Genomic DNA, 9399 nt, shown 5'->3' on the forward strand with positions numbered 1-9399 from the left:
TGGTCTATAAAAACTTTATAAATCAAGTTCTTTTCCTTTTATTTTGCCTACTGCATTTACTAACGTAACAAATAGGAAGAGCCCAATACTATTTTAACGGACATAAATGTGAGCGGATGAGCTCACGACTAGTGCTTTCATGCGAATATGAAGGTGTATTTTATGTTGGTTTAAGTTCTGTGTACGGCTATACTTTGGTCCATTTTAGCTTGACATAACATTCATTTGTGTGATGTCTAAATATATTTGATAACAGGAAAAACGAACATCTGTTACAACTTTTTTAATCATATCCTAGTACTTCATATATTTGGTATGACTAATATAATGTAATAAGTCCAACGACATCTTAAACTTAATTAAGAACAATATAAAATACAACAGGATTTTTGACCCCAATAGAATAATCCTTCTTCATATTTGAATTTTCGAAACAAGTCAATGGCATATACAGGAAAATAAATAGACAATAGACAATGTGACATTCATTCTTCCGTATCATCTGAATTCGCAAGCTAATCATTCCCTTATTTCACTGATTGGTCTATATATAGAATTTTAATAATACATTATACGACCATTAATGCAGTCAAACAAAAATAAATGGAGAATATTTATAAGCACCCAAATAAACGGAGAATATTTATAAGCACCCAATATTTACTCCAAATTGATGAGTGTCACACATTGTTTTTCATAGACACTTATCACCTATTCACGTTTAAGTTATATGCTTTTGCTCTAATTTGTGATTATTAGATTTTTTTTTTAATTTGGTGTGAATACATATTGCATACTCCATCGTAAGGCCCTTTTTGTATATTATATGCCCCTTCACTTTGTCGGTTCTCCCTCATATTGTTTGTCTTCCGAAGATGGCAATATGCTTTTGAAACGACGAGGGGGCGGCCAAAATTTAGGTACATATTAATCAAAGGCTGTAATAAGCCATTGACTTGGCATAATCATCGAAAGCACGAATAACTTCTGAAAGGCTACCGTTGCTTACGCAAAGGTTAAAGCCTATGATTAGCCATAGAACAAGCAAGTAAAAGTACTTAGCTCTTTTTTGTTCTTTGTGGACTTCGCTCTTCTTGACCCCATCAGCCAAGAGGCCCACACCTTTGTTGGAATTGGTACTATTTCTTTTGAGCGTAGAATCGGGAGCAGATTATCTTTCAAAGCAGTATTTGTGTTCAGGTCCCTTTTTGGAAAAAGCTTACTCATGCTGTCTAATCATAGCCAAGTACTAATATATTGATGTAAAAATACATTAATTTTAATTGGTTAAATGAAAGTAAATTAAGCATATATCGTAAACCGCTAACCCTAAGAGGAATCAAGAATAGATTTCGTCACCTAAACGTAAGGATTGCTAAGATTACTTGAACCATAAACTCGCATTATCTGTTTCTAACGAAATTCACAGTAGTATCTCTAAGAAAGCGCTCCATTGTCCTCTAGCGAATTCTTAAAATACTTGATGGCCTCCATTTACTAATGGAATAAAATTGAAAAGAGGAAGGAAAAGAAAACAAGGTCCTTTAATTAACAAGAGTAATGTTGTCATTTTCATCGTGCTTATTTGTGTTTGTCTCGTGTGTCAAGAGTGACAATAGAAGCATGCCAGAAAGGGCAAATACAACGAATATAGAATGGGACATTCTATATAGACGCCCAACTTCTTCACGTTAAGTCTCAGAATATAGCAGATGATACCACTGACTAATAGCATTTTTGGCGAAGCTTTGAAATCAGCTTATTTTGAAAAGTATTTTTCTCAAAAGTAAAAACACTTTTAATGAAAAATAATTTATATTTGGCTAGTTAATTTTAAAAAGCACTTTTAGACGCATTAATATTTGATCAAACTTTTAAAAAGTGCTTGTAAATGCTACTTTTGTAGCTTTCTCAAAACCAGTTTTTTCTTCTACTCAAAAACACTTTTTCCTTGAAGCTTGGCCAAACATAACTTTGAAGAAAAATACTTTTGGCCCAAGAAAGAACTTGGCCAAACAATGCTACAAGTCTGAGTCAAGATGCATTGCATATTTTATGATATGATGAAGAATTCTAGTGCACGTCACCTTCCTTTTCCAAGTTGCTTCCAGTGGCGGATTTAGGGGGGGCGCAGGGGGTTCACCCGAACCCCCTTCGCCGAAAAAATACAATGTATATATAAAGCAAAATCTATTTTTTACCTCTATATATTAAGTTTTGAACCCTCTTAACACAATCTAAAAGTGTAGTTTAGTGGTCAAGGGGGATCAAAATCTATATAAGGTCATGAGTTCAATTCCCACTAGATACAAAAAAAAATTTTTGAACCCCCTTCGTGGAGATCCTGCCTCCGCCACTGGCTGCTTCCCCTTTTGGCCTCTGATTTAACAGAGTACGAGGTACAGAGAGCTTTTGAGAAAGCAACGAGACAAACATACGCGTGATTCATACTGGGTGATGAACCAATTTGGCAGTCCTAAAACGTGGAAAAGATGGCACTGTAAACAGCAATTTCAAGAAGATTGTCAATGCATGTCAGAGTCAGATACAGTAGTAAATACATTTTTTTTTTAAAAACATAAAAACAATGTAAATGAACACGGGAGTTTTCGACTTTCAGTTTTGCGCTGTAACTCAGATGAGGAGGAAGCAGGACAATGACCACTTCAGGCTTTCTGTCCACTGCACAATGTTACCTGATCTTTGTAATGAGTTGCAAGTCTGCAAGCACTCGAAAAAGAGTCATATATTAGACATTTTCTTTCTTATTTTCGAGGCAATGCAGAAGTCAAATACATTATAAAGTGCAATAGAACCTCGTTACTGAAAACCTGAAAAGTTACACTATGGAAGAGAAGGAGAGAGGATGGAGGTAATAAGCAGATCTTGCGGTAGCAGGTCACAGATACACTCACGCAATGTACTATACAAGTGCATAGCATTCTCGCCAAAGGAATTAGACCTCAAATCACTGTTTGATTAAACAGAGCCTCTTGGCATGTACAAACTCTGCCCCTCTTCAAATCTCCATTCTTATTTTTGCTGTCTTACGTGGAAGTCAAATGCGTACTAACACATTTGCGATTTGAGACCTTATTCAAGTTTTCACTGGACTGGACGGTGCTCTCAATTACATTTTGACCTGAAATGAACACTTAGGTTAGCCCTTCTACGTTTCCTTTACCATATTCTTAATTCTGCTTTCCACGTAGAGATTAGACATATATAAACGGACATAAATCGCCAGACAATACAGATATTCATGCAACTGATATCATGGGTACATGCAGTCTCTCTCTCTCTCTCTCTCTCTCCCGGTGGCTGTCATATTCTTATTAGTATTTCCATCCAAAAGCTTAGCCAACTACGTACATTAACATCAATTGCTTGATAGCATTAGGTAAACTAATAGCAAGCCTCTAATTCTCTTGTTTCCAAGCAAACAACCTTTAAGGAAGAACTAGATATCCTTGTCCTCATGCTATACAGCAACAATCATGAAGCGGGTTGTTGGGAGATACCAGTATGTATCAGCCAATTAGTATCTGCAGGCAGCAGCCTACAGTTGTGATCCTCACAAATGGCACCATGGTTGTATGTATGAGCCATACAATTGCAGTATTCAGTCATGGTGAATAAACTGCAGAAATTGTTCTGACTAGGATGTAATATACAGGGAAAGTTCTTGCAAACATCAACTATTAGCTAGAAGCATCAAGAAGGGGAGAACGCAAAACTAAAGAGCATTCCATCTAAAGTCAAGTGCTGAAATATGCACCAACGCATGTTAAATGAAGGATATTTAAGCTTTACCCACACACACACACCCTTCCACGGCAAAGAGAGAAAGAAGGGTTTTTTTTTTTTTTTTTTTTTTGGGGGGGGGGGGGGGAGGAGGAACAAGCTCAATAGATCACAACACCTTTTAATTCAAACTAAGAAGTAAGAAGTGTTTAAATTGCTTGACTTACCACTGTATCATTTATCCAAACAAAAAATAAAGTAAACTTCTTTCACATTCTCAGCTGGATAAAACGCAATTCATCAAGGATTAAAAATTGTTGAGTTACCAAGATTTTTTAGACTAAAAGGCTCTCTTTTCTTTTCTTATGATTGGAAAGAAATGAAATGGGAAGATTTAAACCAATTAACGGATGCCCTGTGGGCTGTGCCCATTAGTCATAGTTCTACTGTTTTCTGTTATGTAAAGGATGCCTTGTGGACCATGAACATTCATTACTTTTGTATGAGAGGTTTTCTAAGTGTTTATTTAATCAGGGAGGTTTTCTAAGTGTTTATTTAATCAGGGAGGTTTTCTAAGTGTTTCAGCTAATATATTTTTTTTGGATAAGGGAGTGTTTCAGCTAATATAGAGTCAAGAGCAACATAATTCAGTTGAAATAACTCTCTAATCACCACAAAGGAAAGATAAAACCTTGGATAGAATTGAATATGTGTCCTCGAAGCATCTTGAATTTCTTTTCGTCCATCATCGACCAAATGCAAGCACAGGGGTTTTATTCCACGAGTTAGCTCTTCCTTTATCCAGTCCTGCTCTATTCCAGCATCTCAAAAGGTCAACTGTAGCAGCATAACCCATTGGACCCCCCTCTCCCCCCCCCCCCCCCCCGGGTTGTTTCTCCACCAGTTAAAATGAGACCTAGAACAATCCTAAAAAAAAATATCAAACATATGTTTCATACTATATCACTCTATAACTGGACCATGTTTTCTCTCCAAAACCAGACAACATATAATTATTAATCTTTGTGCCTTGCTAACAAAGAAGGGGCATGGTCTGCATATATTCTGTCATCAAAGATAGAGATCAAGCTCCTTTCTTTTTGTTCCTTTTCCTTATCTTCATTCTATCAAATTGGATTCTTTCATTTAATTTCAGGCCGCTACATATTGAGACATTGACCTTGTTAGAGAATTGCCATAACCCACACTAGTACACAGAAAGTCATTACAGAGCACAACCATGGCAATCACTATCAACTTCAATGCTCACACTACTACAGATGACTTTGAGGGCAAGCAATTAAAGCTTCATAGATCATTTTCACAGATTCATGGAAAATCCAACTGGGTAATCTGCTGTAGAATGGAGCACCTTCTGATCAGCATACAGATGCAGGTACCTCACATGCAGATACCTCACAGAAAGACAGTCAAAAATGGAAGTGGTCAATTTTCTATTGATAACACTCTAACACAAGATCAACAATTGCCATCACTGTTCCTCAGCAAGACATGTTATCTCGTACTTGTGGTTTTTTTTTGTGTGTGGGGGAGGGGGGGGGGGGGGCGGAAGGAGGAAACACAGATTTTCTTTTAAATGCCGGACCGCCAGAAAGAAGCACTCATTCGCTTCTCAAGGTAACAAGAAACTGTAAGGAGTTACCCTGCTTTCCATCAAACATTAGACAAAATGAAATCGCTTTTTCAGGTACACACCTAAGAAGAGGTCATCATAGAATAGTATTGGATGGTACATTAAATACTGATCAGATTTATTTTAAGCCATGCCTATCTGCTGATGGAAGAATCGAAATTTTCCAACAGACCATTTTTTTTTTCTGATAAGTAGGTTTTGCATCACACTTGGTAACACGCGGTATTCAACTAACAGAAGACGGTTTTAGCTAGTTAATTGAATATCAAAAGCTAAAAAGAAAATCCTTCAATCATAACAATGTCACTCATCAAATAACCTAAAAACATACCAATTTTCATGAAATTTCGAGTGCTCCACCACAAATTGATACTAAGCATCTAAGAAAAACAACTTGTGTTCATCGTTGACCTTTCCCTCATATAATGACCAACCAACGAAAAATTAAGAACAAACGAGCAAATAATCATCACAAGATAAAGGAACTAAAACATGCAAGGACCATATATTGAAAGCCAGGAACTAACCTCTTTCAGCAAACTCAACCATCCTTTGATATGCAGCTAAACCGAAGAGACAAGATGATTGCTTCGAATCTTTTGAATTTTCACATTACTATTGCAGTCCAGTCCACAACCACATTGTGGACAAACCAAGAAATTGTCAACTGAAAAGCTTGCAGAAGCAATCCCAACAGAAAACTCAAGATTATCACCGTTTTTAACGACCTCCACAATGTTGAGCCACAAAAATAGAACTTTTACACTAACACCAGATAAGTTCGTGAGCTTATTTTTAGCTATGTACCCACTGATCTTGGATTTATACCTTAGTTGATAAGAACCTTCTAGAGAGAAACTGCAGGAGCCGTTAAGGTATGCGTTGAACTTGCCGGTGGTTTTATCGAGATCGTATCCAGTGATGCCCTTGGGGAGAATTCCGACGGGGAAGCCGTAGGACTCGAGTAGGTCGTAAGCGGTGAGGGAAGAGTTACCGTTGACTGCGGCAGCGGTGATTAACGGCGGTAACGTTGTGAGGAGGGAGATTAAGAGGGGGAACGCGAGAGTGACGGTGATTTGAAGGGTAGTAGACATCGATTCGTCGTTAAATGGATGTTCAGGTGCAATTTCTCCGATGATGCGCCGGCGATGTTTGTATTTATATATGATTTTGGGAAAGTTTGGCAGAAGTTTTGTTTATTAAAAAAAAAAAAAAAAAAAAAAAAAATCTGTGTAGTTGATGAGAGAGAGAAATTATTAGGGTCAATGCCAAACTAGATGTCTTGCACAACATTATTGATTAGGTATTGAATTTAGTTTTATATACTGAAAAGATAAATTACAAGATAATATCCTCTGATTTGTTACAATAAGACAATCAATATCACAGCCAACCAATTAAGTTCATGTGATTGCAAACACACTTGTAGCACTTACCTAATTAATGTACATTTTCACTTCATTAAATCGCTTAATTATAGTAGCTTAATATTATTTTTCATAAATATTGAGTGCTAGTATATAAATTTGTTCATCTTTGGTGTAAGGGAGAATTGCGAGAATCCACAAAAAATAGAGTAGCCTCCCTAGAGCCCGACAATATTTACCAAGGTTTGACTATTATAGTCTATTGTTTTAACGAACAAATATTTAATTATCCATTTATTCAAATATGTAAATTTATTTTAAATTAAAAAAAAACTTTAATTCAGACCAGAAAAAGAAAAATTATATGCTTTGACCCTCCAAATGTAACAACCCAGTATTTTAATAGTGAACTTTGAAGTAACTTTTTAGTTATAGTTTAATATACTAATTTTAGAAGTAACATTTAGGAATTAAAAGATATAAGGGATGTAAATTGAAATATTATATAAGTGGCTAATTTTTCAACCCTTTGTATATTGATAACTTTGGTTACAATTATTAAATGAGGAGGAGTGGACCAAGCCCATTCTCTCTTATGGCTGCCGCGTTTTAGTGACCTAGTAGAAAATTAGCATAACAGTTACCTCCTAATGAAAATGTTGATACCTTATTTATTTTAAATAAATACCTTTTAAAAAAATTATATTCCATAGCTATCTTTTGATTTTTTATAGTCAAATATCTATTTATGGTTATCTCCTACCCTTAAGTCATAAAATAAGCTTTGTATTATTTTTCTCTCTCCACTCAAATTTCTTATATCCTTAACCAAAAGCTTCAGCCGAGGATCCCTAAAAAAACCTGCCCACCCCCAATCTCTCACCCACCAGCAGCCCCATCTCGTTCTCATTCTCTTCAATGGAGGATATTGAAGATATTGAATAATTTTGCAGGAGCTTATTCACAAGCCTCGTAAATAGTAAGGCAAAGGATTCAACGCTCCCCAGAAAATTTCTAGTCCTTTTTTGCACTAAAATGCAAAAATTGGAAAACACCTCACCGCCGCCATCGAGACTGTGGACTGATGACGGTGGCTCCGGCGGCTTCAATTGTAAAGAATATGCTTTTTGAAGCCCACGTGAGGGTATTATGATAACAGGAACAATGGCGTTTCGAGTCAGAATCGCGGCCCTCTCGACGAGACGACATTAGGGTTGTTCTTGAACAAAGACGGCGGAGTATTGGGACTGAGCAACTTGAACTTTCTGTTAATATATTTCAATGTATTTCAATGTATCTCGCTATATTTTCATCTATTTCATTGTTCATTGTCTTTTTTTTCATTGTATTTCAATGTATCTCGTTGTATTCCATGTATTTCATCGTATTCATGTCTCGTTGTATTCTATGAATGTATTCATATTTTTTTAATTAATATAATTTATGTATTCAGATGTATATATGTATTTAAATTGCTCTGTTTTTGTTGTATTTATCGGCTAGGAAAAATATTCAGCATATTTTCTCTGAAGATTGCTATATTTTTTGGGTATTTTTCGGTTGAGAATCTTTTTTATAACTGGAAATATAAATTTTGTGTGTTATAATTGAGTTTGTTGAGTTATATTAGGAGTGATTACGTTAATTGATTCACTTTCCGTTAAAAACAGTGTAATCCCCTGTTTCACGCCATGAATTGTGACGATCCGGCCAGTCGTCTCATGAGTTACCACTCTGTTTCCCCCATTTCTGCTTCTTAGTTCTTTGTCTATTGGTTCTATATGTGATCAGCTTGGTTGGCTCGGGTTCGGAAAGGATTAGGTAAGGTTTGAGACACTTAGTCTCTTTTGAGGAAGCTTAAGTTGGAAAAAGTCAACCGAATGTTGACTTATGTGTTTGAGGGCTCGGATGTGAGTTCCGATGGTTCGAATAGCTTCAGGAGGTGATTTGGGACTTAGGAGAGTGATCGGAATGTATTTTGGAGGTCCGAAGTAGATTTAGGTTTGAATTGGCGAAGTTGGTATTTTGGCGATTTTCGGTTGATGGGTGAGATTTTGATATAGGAATCAGAATGGAATTCCGAGAGTTGCATTAGTTTCGTTGTGTCATTTGGGATGTGTGTGCAAAATTTCAGGTCATTCGGACGTGGTTTGGTTGGGTTTTTGATCAAAAGCGAAATTCGTAAGATTTTTGGAAACTTAGGCTTGAATCCGATGTGTTTTGGTTGATTCAATATTGTTTGAGGTGTTTTGAAGATCGGTATAAGTTTGAATAAGGTTTTGGGATATGTTTGTGCTTTTGGTTGAGGTCCCGAGGGGTCTCGAGGTGATTTCGGATGGTTGACAGAGAGTGGGAATTTTTGGTAAAGCTGCAGATTTTCTGCTTCTGGTGTTTCCGCACCTGCAGATTGGTGACCGCAGGTGCGATGCCGCAGATGCGATGAAGAATACCGCAGAAGCGGAAGAAGGTAAGGGAGGCAGAAACCACAGAAGCGGTTGGAGAACCGCACCTGCGATGGCGCAGGTGCGGATAGTGAATCGCAGATGCGAAAATGAGGATTTAAGTGAGGACCACAGATGTGGTGGTCTTGACTGCAGAAGCAGTACCGCAGAAGCGAGAATTTGGCCGCAGATG

At 36.8% G+C, this 9399-nt stretch overlaps 1 protein-coding gene across 2 annotated transcripts; it reads right to left on the reverse strand.

Moving 5' to 3' along the window:
* Positions 1-2495: 2495 nt before the first annotated feature.
* Positions 2496-6687, reverse strand: LOC107789513 (uncharacterized protein At5g01610-like). Of its 2 annotated transcripts, XR_001648865.2 has the most exons (3): positions 5926-6687; positions 2832-3142; positions 2496-2721 (listed from the first exon to the last, which is right to left on the reverse strand). XR_001648865.2 is itself a non-coding variant. In XM_016611346.2 (2 exons), the coding sequence occupies exon 1, from the start codon at positions 6490-6492 to the stop codon at positions 5962-5964; it is 531 nt and encodes a 176-aa protein (XP_016466832.1). In that variant the 5' UTR covers positions 6493-6687; the 3' UTR covers positions 2496-2721; positions 5926-5961. The 2 variants fall into 2 exon arrangements, 1 of the variants encoding a protein (XP_016466832.1); XM_016611346.2 differs by lacking the exon at positions 2832-3142.
* Positions 6688-9399: the final 2712 nt, after the last annotated feature.

The sequence above is a fragment of the Nicotiana tabacum genome, chromosome 22 (assembly GCF_000715075.1).
Source record: "Nicotiana tabacum cultivar K326 chromosome 22, ASM71507v2, whole genome shotgun sequence".
In the NCBI taxonomy this organism is placed as follows: Eukaryota; Viridiplantae; Streptophyta; class Magnoliopsida; order Solanales; family Solanaceae; genus Nicotiana; species Nicotiana tabacum.